The 15518-nt window shown below is 36.5% G+C and overlaps 1 protein-coding gene across 2 annotated transcripts in view; it reads left to right on the top strand.

Annotated features, from left to right (window-relative positions):
- The window catches only part of Usp15-31 (Ubiquitin specific protease 15/31), a 218192-nt gene that overhangs the window by 183601 nt on the left and 19073 nt on the right, over positions 1-15518 (top strand). For both annotated transcript variants that reach the window (XM_083125500.1, XM_083125499.1), the window contains exons 4-8: positions 1167-1311; positions 5693-5813; positions 7309-7487; positions 11850-11955; positions 14274-14414. In XM_083125500.1, the coding sequence (XP_082981626.1) occupies positions 1167-1311; positions 5693-5813; positions 7309-7487; positions 11850-11955; positions 14274-14414 (692 nt within the window). The remainder of the gene's footprint in view (positions 1-1166; positions 1312-5692; positions 5814-7308; positions 7488-11849; positions 11956-14273; positions 14415-15518) is intronic.

The raw sequence follows: 15518 nt of genomic DNA, 5'->3' as shown, positions 1-15518 counted from the left end.
TTAATGCAAAGATCCTACATCGCACTCAGAGCTGCTTGGCAAGCATTGGCTTGCAGTAGGCCACTGCACCATGGATATAGTTATATTTTGTAATTACAAATTGTAAATATTCAATACTATGATCCATAAATCAAGCCCAGATTTACAATATGTAATGGTAGTAGCAAGTTGTTACATACATTTTGATTTTTTAAAAACGGGGTTAGAGGAGAAGGCTTTCGTATACTTCACTAAAATAAACTTCATGATCTTTGAGGGGAATACCTGTCAAGTAGATTTTTTACTGGACGATGCATGTTTAGCACATTGAGTCCCATCACCACCGTTAGTCCAGTCAAATTAGAGTTCAACCTGGACATTCAAAAAAATTAAACAACTTGCTGGAATATGTAGTACTACTTGTGGTGTATTTGTCACAAAAGTCCCAAAGAATCCCATTGTGGGTTTTGGAGATATGACATCATCAATATGGCCACCGTCAGAATTTGTACTGTAATCTTTAAGCAGTTATAACTTCCTTCAGAATAGAGATAGAACCTTCGTTTTCGGATGAAATGAAACACTTAATATTGCTTCATAAATGCTAAAACAGGCAATGAAAATTGTAACTTTCTCCTGTTTTTGTTAATATTTTTAGATAACATGTCTAATAGAAACAATACACTTTATTTTATAAATTCTACAATTGATTCTCTTTAATTCAATCCAATTCAGATCAGAATCAGCTTCAATTGCTTCCAAGCAGTGGCATGCCCAAGGGGAGGTTTGGTGGGGGCCATACCCATCTCACCCTTTGGCCCAATATTCTTAAGAAAAAGAACATCAAAGACAGAAAAAGATGGAAAATTAGGGCTGACTTCTAAAAAAATATACGTAACCCCTCGCTTTTGAAAATCCTGGACACGTCACTGCTTCCAAGTAGCCCCATATTGTACTCTCAATGCTGGGTCAACAACAAAGCCTTGGAGGACCCACTAAGATCGATCTCGCAGGAGTGCTCGCATCAAAGGCAAATGTTAGCAATTTCTCTGCAGGAATCTTTGCATGGTTAATTTGCAATTGCATATGTTATTTTTCTTTCATGTATTCTTTAGGTGCTGTGGAGATATTTAAAAAAAATGTTATATATGTAATCGTGTTGACACATCATTTATCTTACATTGCAGATTCTCATTTGGTGTCGGGTATAAAAGAAACCGATCCACTCTATTGCATAGAGATGCCACAAGTGAAGGAGCCTTCAGAAGAAAATGGTGCCTTCTTATTGCTGTGTTGGGTTAACGTGCTCATTGTGGATGATCATTGTGCAAGGTAAGGTATCATTTGTATTTCTGCGTCAATTACATCAATATTTTCGTTCACAGAAAAGTATTTCATCATATTTCATTACAGCCTGCATACAGTTCATACTGTTGCTAGATGTGTTATCCTGAGATGTATCAATATTTCAAAATATTAATGTATTAGTAGTGTCAACACTTTCAAATCAAAATTGTGATAAACTGCTATTTTGATATTTCAAGCTTCACGTTTCTTAGTGGAATGACACTTTATATTTTATATTGCTTCTGCCAAGTGTTGCTACACAAAATAATTACTCTCCTGTTTCAGATTCTAAATTCGATAACTTACTCTTTTCTTCTTTTCTATTGTCAGTTTGATAATAACATGATCTTTGTGTGTGTGTAATTCACACCTCCAAAAAAAAAGTTAATTTTATGCAACAATGGCTTTTAATACAGGTACTCACGTTTTCCGCGAGGCTGTTTTAAGTAATTTTCTATTGATTTTGGTAGCCACTGGAACCATCCTCTTTGGAATTCATTGTGTCGTTGCTTGGTGCGTTTCTGCTGTTGCTTCCTAAATCGCCGCTAGGTGTGCTGTTGTCGCCTGTATGTCTGCGTATGCGTCGTCTGCTGGTCACTGGTGTTAATTGCTGGAGTAAGGGAAGCCAAGCATGGTGTGCCTGACCACTATCTAAGTTGAGTTCATGGTTGTAGTGCATGATGGCGTGTGTTTCTTTGATTTTTGTGTGTATGAGAGTGTGTGCTTTGTACTTGACATGTACTTCTTTTATTTTATGGTTGTGGAATTTGATGTGTTTTACAAGTCCGGTGGTGGGTTGGGCCATTTTTGCATTTGATAGGTCCTGCTGAATTCTCTCACTGATAGGTCTGATGGATCTGCCGATGTAATGAGCCTTGCACTTGCATTCAGCATCATAGACACCTGGGTTGTCAAGGGGGGAGTGGAAGTATCGTTTATGTTTGCTTAGTTGGTCAGCTATTTTGGAGGTTGGTTTGTGTGCTATTTGAAGGATGTTGTAGGGGTGGAGGGCTTTGGTAAGGTGGTTGGATGTGGTAGGATGGTAGGGGAAGGCAAACCACTTAATTTTATTACTGGGATCTGCTTGCGTTTATGGAGCAGGTTGTGTTGATGGTGCAGGTTCTCTGACCTGGATTTCAGCTATGCTGGACCATGTGGAGAGTTGACATTCAGTATATCCATGTTTTAGTGCCAGTTCCGTGATGGTTGCTATCTCATCCCTCAGGTCTTCTTGTCTCGAACAGTAGGAGAAGGCTCTTTGGTAGAAGTTTAACCATACGTTGGCCTTTTGCTTGGGTGGATGGTTGGATAGTACATGGATATATTGGTTACCTGCATCTGGTTTTCTGAAAACTGTGGTTGTGAATTTGTTGATCCCGTGGCTGATGGTGAGTTCCAAGAAATTGATTTTGCCCTGCTTTTCATGTTCTATAGTGAAGTTTAGTCAGGGGTGAATGCTGTTTAGTTTTTCCAATAGAAGGTTGATCTCTTAATTTTTTTTGGTACATGACTACAGTGTCATCAGGGTACCATCCGTATCTGATGAATTTGAGTTCTGGAGTTTGGAGTATGCTTTTTTCAGCCAAATGCATAATTATGTTTGCCATGGGAGCTGTTACTGGGTTTCCCATGGCAAGGCCTTCAGATTGTTTATAGAAATTATTTTCAAATTGAAGATAATTGTGTCTTAAGCACACTTCTAGTAAATTGGCGGTTTCGGCTACTTCTAGTGTGGGGACTTTGTGCAAGGCGGCTCATTACATCGGCAGATCCATCAGGCCTATCAGTGAGAGAATTCAGCAGCACCTATCAAATGCAAAAATGGCCCAACCCACCACCAGACTTGAAAAACATATCAAATTCCACAACCATAAAATCAAAAAAGTACATGTCAAATACACTCTCATACACACAAAAATCAAAGAAACATGCGCCATCGTGCACTACAATCATGTGGTCAGGCACACCATGCTTGGCTTCCCACTCCAGCAATTAACACAGGTGAACAGCAGACGATACATACGCAGACATACAGGCGACAACAGCACGCGTAGTGGCGATTTAGGAAGGAACAGCAGAAATGCGCCAAGCAATGACACAACAAATTCCAACAAGGATGGTGGCAGTGGCTACCGAAATTAATGGAAAATAACTTAAAACAGCTTCACGGAAAACGTGAGTACCTGTATTATCTATTACCGTGTCTCTCATTCCCATAGTATGAATGGATTTTAATTTTATTACAATATAGCACCATTTTATACAAGAATAAGTTCAAACACATTTTGTTACAGTACTAGCAAGAATGGGCCAGTGTTTCCAATTCAGTGATTTTAAAACTAAATCTGGAAAATGCATTGCACTCTTATCTAATGTCCACCTTAATTTTGGAGATGAAATTTGACCAAAAAAAAAGTGCATTAGTTTTGAGTAAATATAGTACTTCATTCCATTTGTAACATTTGAAATACTCATTTTATTTCTTCCCTGTTTACAAACACTTCTGCAACTTTTCTTTCTTTCTTATTCATGTCTTTTTGCAATTTGACCCCATTCAGACTGACCTGTTGTTTTTTCTTCTTTTTTTTTATCTTGAGTTTACTTGGATCAGTCATTTGGTCTGGCATTACTCAAAGAGGAATATCAAATGCAGGACAAAGGGTAAGATATAGGTCTAACTGCTGAAGAAAATAATTACTAGTAACAGAAAAGAAACCCAAACTCATCCTTACAAAAGTTCTGATCACACATCTGTCTCGGATTTCCATTTCATTATTCCACTAAAACTTTTTTGTTTGTTAATGAATTATCAGTAATAAGTAATAGTGCGTATGCTGTGTATATATTGTGAAACACAAATTTTACATGTTCCTGCATTACGCATTCATTCTTCATAATCCCAATGTGGCATGGATAATTCGTATCTCTACATTTAAAATTTTTTCACCTTAGTTTCCCTGAAAAACATAAAATCGAGGTTCCACTGTATTAATTCATATCCTCTACAATTTGGCATACATAACATTTACTCCCTCTGTCCCATAATTATTGTCCGGTATGCCAAAATGGTAACTTTTTATTTAGGTTCTTTTGGATACTTCATCGGCCAATTTGTACTGATTCTTGAGTAATAACGTTGTATTACACATTCCCGTGTTTCATTTACTTCTTCTGTATACACCAATGACACAGTTTGAATATCGTACAATTATTATGGGACAACAAACAAAAGTGTACCGGACAATAATTATGGGACAGAGGGAGTACTTTTTTATATAGGTCATGCATAACTACATTGTACTGTTTTTGTACATATGTAGAGCATTATCTTTCAAAGATGGTGACTACTAATGGATTAAAAATTATGGATACTCGAGTTTAGATTCCAATTAAAAATTAACCAGTAGACCTACAAAAAAAGGTTACATCAAAATTTAGCTTATACAATTCTGCATTAATCTATGCTAAACAATTTTTTTTCAAAGTGCCTTATATATTATCATGAGAACGAAAAAAGGGCCAGTTTTTTTGAGTTTTGCAAACTATCGCTCTTTTTGAAATTCTATAAATCAAAAATATCTCATGTGATCGTGATGAAATTTTAGTATGGTGTAGGCAGAAAGCAGTGGCATGGCGTGACTTTTTCAAAAGTGTTACCGGCTATCAGTATGACAATTATACCTGCTAGACGTTATTACCCCCCCCCCCCCCATTATTGAAATTTTTATTCAGCGGAGTAAAGATGTGCGTGGAACGTGGCAACACAGCGATATCCATTAAGCCGTGGAAACTGCGAGGCTGGCACTGCGAGTCTGTGCTTGCTGTGTTGCCATGTTCCGCGTACATCTTAACTCCGCTGAATAGAAATCTGTATTAAATCGGTTTCTCAATGTGAATTGACAACGATAATGATTTTTAAAAACAGATGCAAAGAGCTTCAAAACATGACAATTTTGTATTTGTAGGACTACCCAATACTAAGAAAAAGTTTTTCACAAAATTGATGATAACGATTTTTTGACAAATTTTTAAAATCTGAAAACTAACTAAGATTTATGTTTAGAACCTTTCTGCCTGCACCATACTAAATTTCATCACGATCGGACAACCCATTTTTGATTTATAGAATTTAAAAAAGAGCGATTGTTTTTAGTTCTCATGATGTTAAAAAATATAAGGCATACTCAAAAAAAAAATGGTTAGCATAGGTTAACGCAGAATTGAACAAGCTAAATTTTGATGTAACTTTTTTTTTTTTTTTTTACTGGTTAATTTTTAATTGGAGTCCAAACTCGAGTATCTATAATTTTTAATCTTGTAGGCTTAAGAGCTTCTTTAACAATATATTATAATTTCTACCTTTCAGGTTTGGAAGCCCTTATGTGATGCAGATAGCAAGAGAAACTTCATATGAAGATCTTCAGAAGCTAATTCTGAAAGAAATGAACACCATGTTGCATGATGATGTGCTTGTTAACGCACAAGATGTAAGTGATGGATTACACATTTCTTCTTTAAGATCTAACTAACTAACTAACTCTCTAGCTTTCTTAAACCCGAAGTTTATGGCTGCAGCAACATAAGCCTTCCATCTGTCCCTATCCTGGGTAAGATCAATCCAATCTTTTCCACCTTTACCGATTTCCATTAGCTCCATCTCAGTGTTATCCCTCCATCTTCGTCTTGGCCTTCCTACTGGTCTCTTCCCATCATGTTTCCCAAAAAGAATCCTCTAAACTCTTCTTTCCTCTCCCATTGTTGCCACATGGCCTGCCTACCTAAGTCTCCTTGATTTAATTATTCTAATAATATCTGGGGATGAACACAAATTATGTAGTTTTCTTCTTTAAGATAGTAATTATAGTTCTGTAATGAAAAAATAATGTAATGTTGAGCCCAAAACCAGTTTGAATCAATACTCATACCTATACTGATAATCTTGCTAATTCACACAGATACCGATAGCGGTGCTTGAAAATTGTACAATGAAAAGTTGTTCAAAATATTCCACTCAAATTATTGCATAAGTATTCAAATCAAATGTACTAAGAGGTTTCCTTTAACCCTTAGATGCTGAAGCTATTTTTCTGGTATTTGCGTCATTGCCAAGCATTGTTTTTGAGTGCGAAATTTGAAATTCTGCAATATTTTTAATAAAATTTAATATCTTGAAAACTATGAATGGCGAAGAAATACTTTTCAAGTGGTAGAAGATAGAGAAGAAAGTAAAAAAAAACAGATTTTTTTTAGGAAATTTTAAATTCAGCTGGCCCTCACGAAATCAACGCCACAATGTGGGAGTTAAAAATTGTACATATTGTCTTATATATGTGGTACTCTTGTTGCAGAAAGTATGCACTTCTTATTGATACTTTTGGAGCAAAAAAAATGTTTTTCAAAGTAAAGGACCATGCCTCGTATATACCCAGAACTTACAAGAAAAGGCATTAAAAGAAATTATCAAAGAAATTATCTCTGAAACTAAGATAAATATGGGTACAATTAATATCTTGTTTTGTTCAGTACAGATTAGGCTACAAGCCTGTTGTTGAAGGAACATGTTTTTGACACAAGTGGGAGAATAATAATAAGAAAGTAAAGAAAAAACCTTTTGTTTAAAATTCTACTTTAGCCAGCCTCCATGGAGTCAACATCATTATATGAGAGCTGAAGTGGAAGAAAAGGCTCCACAACCTTAACTTCACAAAGTGAAATAAATAAATTAAATTAATATGAATGAAAACTGTACCTGTATTGCCTGATACAGGAGAATACCAAAATTAAAGTCAATAATTGTACAACTAAGAAAATTAATAATGAGTAAATGTTCACTGCTTATTTTAGCACCTTATTTTATTTATAGTGCATTTTTAAGTGAAGTTTATAGTGTTTATAAATCTGATTCCGAACTATTAGATCCCAGTATAAAAATGGCTAAGTGTTGAATGTGGAATATTCTTAAATTAATATGTCTTATTTCAGATTCCATTGTTTCGAATGCGCATTATCGATGACCTTGGTACACCAACATTTCTTGATCCCACGTTGGACCATCCACTATACATGGAAGCAGTTGACCAGGCCCTATCTCTGTGCGAAGAAGATGCAGGACCAAATCATCTTCGGCTGGTGTTGGAATGGGACTTGCAAGCAAAGGAGAGGTGCGTTGGACATTCTTCTTATTTTCTCAAGTCCAAGAACACAGCAGTACACAGTACAGCGCCATTGTTTTGTAATGATGGGAAATAAAATGGACACACATTTAAACTTTTTGTAGAAAAAAATTACTAAGCTTCTGTATGAGCACCTTGGCCTATGCCAAGGCAGCTGTTTGTAAATTTATTTTTTCCTTTCAAAGAACTGCTATGATATTAGAAAATCTGTAATTTTACATCTGCGTGGAATTCCTTCTAGAGCAGGGGGTGTAAGGGTTAACCTTCCAATTAGTACACCCAATTGTCAACCTCACTTCCATGTAGTACACCCGGGACTACATTTTGCAGACGAGCGAGGCTCTGGTGACTGATACTATGGCAGTATAACTGTGTGTGTGTTGTCCTGTTTTTTGTCCTTGTGTGTGCCGAGTGCCCCTTTACAGCCTCAGCTTAACGAAAGTCAGAATATTTTAATATTTTAGTAACAGGACACTGCAATTATGCGATTTTAGTTACAGTAAGGTGCTGGACCCCATATAATGTGACGGGTGCAAAATAGCCTAAGTGCTTACGTACCCAAAATTTTAAATTCAAATTCAATCCTTCTAGAGCAGTGGTTCACAGCCTTTTTCAGTCCAGGGCCCACCTTGAAGGATATTACACTTAATGGGACCCATAAGCATGGGCGCCGGCAGAATTACTTGTAGGGGTGTGCACCCAGTTTATAATCATTCAACTACTTTAAGAAGCCCTCTTTTATGCTTGCTTAAACAGATTACACATACTTCATTCTAGAAAAGTAAATATGTACTTTAAAATGGTTGGTAATTTAAATGTAACAGGTTTTTAAGACAGTAAATAAATTTTCGAGCCCGACTTCGGGACCCACCAAACTCCCTCTCGGGACCCAGCAGTTGGTCGGTCGTGCCCCATAGGTTGAGAAACGATGCTCTAGAGTATTCATGAGAATCTTCATGTGGTTTGCTTTCGCTATCGTCTAGATGTTATCAATAGTTTAATAGACTTACGTAGCCACAAAACCATTGAGAATGTCTAGACAATAGCAAAAGCAAACCGGACGAAGATTCTCGTGAATACTCTAGAACAACGGTGACCAACCTTTTTTTTTGGTTTGAGAGCTAATTTACATTTCAAGAATCACTGGCAGTCTACTTATCTTATTAGACCTAACAACGAGAGCCTAAAAAAGGAAGCAAAGGGCCAATACCATAAAATTGACATTGATTATTTCGTTTGATGTATGTATGTATGTATGTATATATTTATTTATTTATTTATTTACTTATTTCTTTATTAAATAAGTTTTGGCTTCAGTACTGTGGGCCTGTCACTTGTTTTAGGCCATATCTCCCCAGTTCATCATTAGCATCTTTTCATCCTTTTAATGAGAAGGTTTTTTTTATATATATATATACTTAAACACAATTACAATAATTTTATTCTTTCATACGCACTCATTTTAACAAAAGTATTTAACTTGTTGCTGGACATCAGTAAAAAAATTACACAACTATTTTGTACTGCCTACTGGCTCAGTATTTTGTGCAAACAATGTTGTGTCTAATAATGTAATCAAAGCGGCCTTGTCCCTAACAACAATGTAGTGTAGGAGAAGAAAGCTTTCGATCGCCCATTGTTCAGTCATTCAGTAACGAATTGTTGGTTACTTTGAACGGAGAAAGCAAAGAATATTTACATTTTTTATGGTTAATTATTATGCTATTCAACAAAGAAAGAAATTAACTGTTACAACAAAGCTCTTTTCTTGATACAAAAGTTGAAAATACAGAGAGGTAAGTAATAAAATTTTTTGTGACTATGCATAATAAAATCCGTATAATATGACAGTGCACTGCGGGCTACCTCTCACGGATTGCCAGTCGACGTGTTGGCCACCCCTGCTCTAGAAGGAATTCTGACCATATGTAATTTTTTATATTTTGGAATATCATAGCAGCATTTCGAAAGGAGAGGAAAATTCGAAAACGGTTGCCCTGGCGTCGGTCAAAAGTCCAGCCAAGCATTAATAATATGAAGGATTCCCCTTCATGTCAAATGCACTGCAATGGTGACCCCAATGTGGTTGCTCAATACATGTAAGTTGGTAGAGTACAGTGTTAGGAAGGAAATTTTAATTTTTAATTTTTAATTTAAATTTTTCCAAATAAAGATAACTGCAACTAGTTACACTAATCAACTATACTCTTCCTTGCAATAACTAAGTCTTTCATTACTCAGTTGACAACTTCTTGGCTCAGTGGCTAAGTGTTTTTAGTGGCTGATTTTTTATCTTGCCACCAAAGCTCCCAGGCCCCCCCGGTCACGTAGTGGTAAAGTCACTTCTTTGTAATCATGGGGGCCGGAGTCAAAAACTAAAAAAAAAAAAAGTGTTGTCCATCACTTTTTTTTTAATGTGTGAATTTTCGATGGCCATCAGAGACAGAAAAGCTCACTTGTATTTAGTCCATACATGTTCTAAGAGCTATAACTTAAGTACTATTAAAGTAACTGAAAGTAATGGTAACTTAAATTCAGAAAACTCTCCTCAAAAGAAGTCCAAGGGAGTGTACCAGTAGAATCTAATTCCACAAACAATACACAGCATGTTCTTTACCTGAGCAGAACCTGTTTTAATGCTAGCAAGAACATTGTCACCACATGTGACCTGCTAGAACTTTGAGCTGTTATTGTTACTTTGATATCTGTTTTAATTTAATTACTAATATCATCTGATACTTTTTTTCCAGAGTCTTGGGCATCACGTGAGGTTGCTTTCACACATCATGAAAATGGATTTTTTTAATATTTTAATATTCTGATTGTCTCATATGTTGAATGACTGAATTTTGTTAAAATTTTCTCGGGGCACTCGAGCACATGGCCATTTTGCACCTTTGAATGTATTTGGGGAAATATTCCCTTATCTAAATCCTTACCTGAGAGTTGAAAAAGGGGTGTAAAAAGGTCCCTTGAGAAGGGTTAAAAGTGCAAGGTTGTAAAGGACCTGCAAAAGACGAACATAACACAAAGACAGTGTAAAAAAGCTAAAAACATTAGTTAAAACACTGCCATTTTCTCCCAGCATACATGATAAGTAGGGACGTGAAGTTTTTGTTTTATTTTTCCCTAAATTTCGATGTTATTTTTTTTGCTGCAGTTTGGTGTTATTTTTCGTGGTTTAGGGCAAAATTCGCTCTTATTAATTTAAAATCTGTGTTATTTTTACATGCATTTTTACTGTTCCTTCTATGCTTAAGAATTTCACATTGCTTTAGTTCTGGAAAATGGAGACAAATTTTAGTTTTAATGACAAAAAAAATAATTATGGCTTACCTTTGTGAAAAATAACCAAATTTCTTCCATTTAGATACCTATTTAATCTCATCAGCCACTAAATATGAAAATACAATTATATTTCAGAATGAGCTTAAACACTGTGTAGTCTGACTGCTCCAAACTGCAATAAATGAAGCGTGACAATCTCTTTTGAATTGAACTATCATAGCGCTTCAGGTATTTCTTGTGAAACAAAAGTGTTATCCGCAGTTTATATTGCATATTTCGTGCACTTTATTATGTTAAACTGCGAAATTCGGTGTTATTCTGGAACATGGCATAATTCGCGTTATTTCACGATTCTGAAACACTGAAAACTTGCTTCCTTTACCTACCCAAATACATGTTAAACACTTTATTTTGCTTTCCTCAACTCTTCAGTGTTATCGTTAAAACGAAAACTTCACGTCTGTAATAATAAGTTGTTGGGAAGGTTAAAAAGTGTGTCTGAGGAAATGAAAATCTGCACATTTCGAGAAGGATGTGCTGAACACTTTAAGACAACTTTACGGGCATGGCATAGTCAAGGGTCCATACCTTGCAGCAAATAACTATGTGTGAGATGACTGTGTCTGATATGAAGTTGAGTTAAAATTACTTCTTCTCATGTGTTGAGTTATGAATATTTAAAATTAAAACACAGGCAGGTTGATATGGTGTCGTTCCAATAGAATGCATTCATGTTAAGAATCACAACTATTCTGAACTACTTTAAGTTATTACAATGTATTGGTATGGTGAATCAATAGGAATTGGTAGGAGTATCAACAATGGTATTAGTATTTGTTCAAAGGTCTGGTTAAAATTGCAGAGATTCATTATGTACACCCTGTATGGGCAATAATATAAGAAGTTGCAAACAACTTTTTTCCCAATATTGATTCTACATATTTTGAAGCAATTGTTCACCGCATAGCACTCTTGTAATGAATTACACAATTATTTAGTGATGATTTATGTGCGTAACAATTTAAGACTATCATTGAATGCATTTTCACTCTCTGATTTCAGTACCATAGCTGATGACACTGATCATGTTGACGAGCATTCAAGTGTGAAACAACTGAAGAATTCTCCACAGGATGCTAGTGCTGTGACTTTGGAAGAATGTTTTGAGGTAAGCATTGTCTTTGTGAACTCTTTTTAGTTACTTCTGTATGTTTGCGTTTGGTTGTATGTATGATGTGACACTTAAGAATGTGTCATGTGTGTAGCTGTGTAGGACTTCAAGCTTGCTGAAAAGAAATAAATGTACAAGAGGAGGAGAATGAAAATATTGAACAAGTGCAAAATAATAAAATATATTAGTTAGAGCTGAGCAGATACTTTTCCAGTCTGACTTTTGTTCCGGCTAAAAAACAGTTTTAGGGAGCAACCTTCCCCCCCCCCCCATGTCAAGATGACAAATTGACGTGGGAATCTGATCCTTGTGTCCCCCTCCGATTTCCATGAAACTTGGCAGGTGTATAGAGGGGTCCAAAGGAAGAAATACGTGTTTTTGTGTTTCAGCTAAAAAAAAAAACTGTTTTAGGGGGTAAAAAAAATCCTCAAATGTCAAAATGAAGACAACTTGATGCGGGGATCTGACCCCTATGTCCCACTCCGATTTCCATGAAACTTGGCAGGTGTATAGAGGGGCCCAAAGGAAGAAGTACGTGTTTTTTCATGGAAATCGGAGGGGGACACGTGGGTCAGATCCTCACGTCAATTTGTCCTCATGACATTTGAGGCTGGTTTTGCTCCCTAAAACAGTTTTTTAGCCAAAACAAAAAAAACACGTACTTCTTCCTTTGGGCACCTCTATACACCTGCCAAGTTTCATGGAAATCGGAGGGGGACACAGGGGTCAAATGCCCACTTCAATTTGACATTTGAGGGATGGGGGGTTGCCCCCTAAAACAATTTTTTAGCCGAAACAAAAAAAAAAGTATTTCTTCCTTTGGGCCAGTCTATACACCTGCCAAGTTTCATGGAAATCGGAGGGGACACAGGGGTCAGATCCTCACTTCAATTTGTCCTCATCTTGACATTTGAGGGGGGGGGGTTGTTCCCTAAAACAGTTTTTTAGCTGAAATAAAAAAAAAAACATGTATTTCTTCCTTTGGGCCCCTCTATACACCTGTCAAGTTTCATGGAAATCGGAGGGGGACACAGGTGTCAGATCCCCACTTCAATTTGTCCTCATCTTGGCATTTGAGGGGGGTGGGGTTGCCCCCTAGAACAGTTTTTTATCCGAAACAAAAAAACATGTATTTCTTCCTTTGGGCCCCTCTATACATATGCCAAGTTTCATGGAAATCGCATGGGTTCTCTCGTGAAATTTTGAATATTTTAAATGACATTTTGGTAGAGTGCCATGTTATAGTTCCAACTACACATTTTATGCACTTACTTTGGTCGCTGCATTGACATTTTCTTTGTGAGCACTGTATTACATGTTTTCTGAGGTATGACATTTAAGGCTGCTTGCTATCTCTGACTACATTTACTTAGCCAGAGGCGCTTTGGTTGCTAAGTAAACCATGCAAGATCCTGGGCAAGGTACTAGTCATGTGTTACTTGCTACGGCACGATGTTAGGCTGATGTGTGGTTCCATTTTCTTTTTAAATTTAGTTGGTAATCAGTGGTTTTAACCACTTGTGGGGTATCATTGTATTCGGGTGGATGTCCACTGTTACATTAATAAAGTTGTATTTATGAAGAACTCATAGTTTTCCAGCATGCAGCTGTCATATTACGCTGATCGATGTGCAGTTTTGTGTTCCCATAATCTCGTTTTTCTAAAATTTTGATTTAATTTTTGTTATTTTAGTGTTGCTTTTCTGCAGTTTTTGGCTAATTGCGACAGTCAGGGTAAGTGATTATATGAAATTGATTAAGGGACATTCAGAAAGAACAGCCATGCCCAGGCTGGGATTCGAACCCATGACCCTTGGTGTCATAGTGTGCTGTGCTAACCACTCTACTCTAAAATTCTAATGTCATCTTTGGGCTTATCTGAACCTGTGGACTTTCATTTGAAGTACAAGAGGTTTACCTTCTAAAATGTTTTTTAAATTTAATTCATTGTGTTTTTTTGCCACATGAGCTGTTCAAAGACAACCAAAGCACAATGTTAACACAATTTTTGCGTATGGGGAATGGGTGTGGGTCAGAATTTCTCCAGATTCCAATAACAACCCTTTTTCCAGGAACTGTGAAAGGTTGTAGAATCGAGTTGTTATACTCTGAACTTCTGTGAATAGTTGCAATTTTCAATCATCATTATGTTTTATAATGGTAAGAATTTTAGGAGTAACAGTAGTGGTGTCAGTACCCTCATCTTTAAGATTGACATAATAAAGTGGAAAAAGTGGCATAAACAAGTATACATTATAAATAAGAAATACAATTATAAGATTGAAATTAATCATTAGTGCGATCTTTTATTTCAGTTATACACAAAGGCAGAAGTTCTGGGTGCAGAGGATGCATGGCACTGCCCGTACTGTAACAGGAAACAGGAAGTTGTAAAGAAGCTTGGGCTTTGGTCTTTACCTGATATCTTGGTGATTCATCTCAAGAGATTTCGTCAGGTATGTTAATAAATCATAGGCTGGAGATATTACATAGGCTGTATCTAATTGACACAACACTTGTGCAACTATTGGATGTAAATGCTACTCGGTTCTTGCTATCTAGCATAGCCAACTGTATGTTACCCTGGTATTTTCACGTAACTCTTGTTCACAAATACACCAGCCAATAAGTGTTGGGACTTAGATTATAACCCATGTAATAGCTTTTTTTATTGTTGGCTTTCAGAGCATAATCATGGAGATTGAGCCTAAATTACATGTAGCCGAAACAGCTCTGCCTTGTAGATAACAAATAAATGTCTTTAACTTCTTACAGAACATGCTTGTTGTACCTGTACCAGGAACATAAAATTGGACACACACCACATGCGTAGTCAAAATAATTTAAATAGCAGTATTGTGCTGACTTCCTGACAGTATTATCAAGGTGAATAGCAGAGGCTTAAAGGAGATATGTATTATCTTGCTTGTCTACCATTCTTACCTGTGTGTAGTAGTCTCTATTTAATATCTTAATAGCCCGACCCTGTGGCCGAGCGGTTAGCACATCGCGCTGCGACGCCAAGGGTCCCGCGTTCGAATCCTGGTCGGGCTTGGTTGTTTGTGACTGTCCATTCATCAATTTCATCCTTTCATCACTCATCCTCATCTTCGCAAATTAGCCAAGAGGCACAAAACGCGAAGTAAAATAAACTAAATCAATCAATCAATTAATATCTTAATAATGCCAGGAGGAAGCTGGCAAAATATTAATTTCAAAACTATTTTAACTATGTATGTGCTGTGTTTCATTTTATGCTTGTGGCTTTCTACATATGTGACAAGCAACTGCAGGTTAGTTTAAAATGAATTTTTGAAAACAACATTTCATGGAATTATATAGTTAGCATGAAATAATTCTTGAAGTTTTCTTGTGGCATGTGGTGAAGAGATTTTCTCAGGATATCAGCCAGCTCATTTCTGAATGTGTTTTCAAGCTTTAAGTTGGAGACTTCGGTCCCTGAAACTGAGAGTAACATTAGCTCTCGAAAGCTTTCAGTTGGAGACTTCAGTTCCTGAAACTGAGAGTAGTGTTAGCTCTTGAGAGCTTTAAGTTGGAGA

This window comes from Lepisma saccharinum, chromosome 7 (genome assembly GCF_977018435.1).
Source record: "Lepisma saccharinum chromosome 7, izLepSacc3.1, whole genome shotgun sequence".
NCBI lineage: Eukaryota > Metazoa > Arthropoda > Insecta > Zygentoma > Lepismatidae > Lepisma > Lepisma saccharinum.
This window is presented reverse-complemented; position numbering and strand designations above follow the sequence as displayed.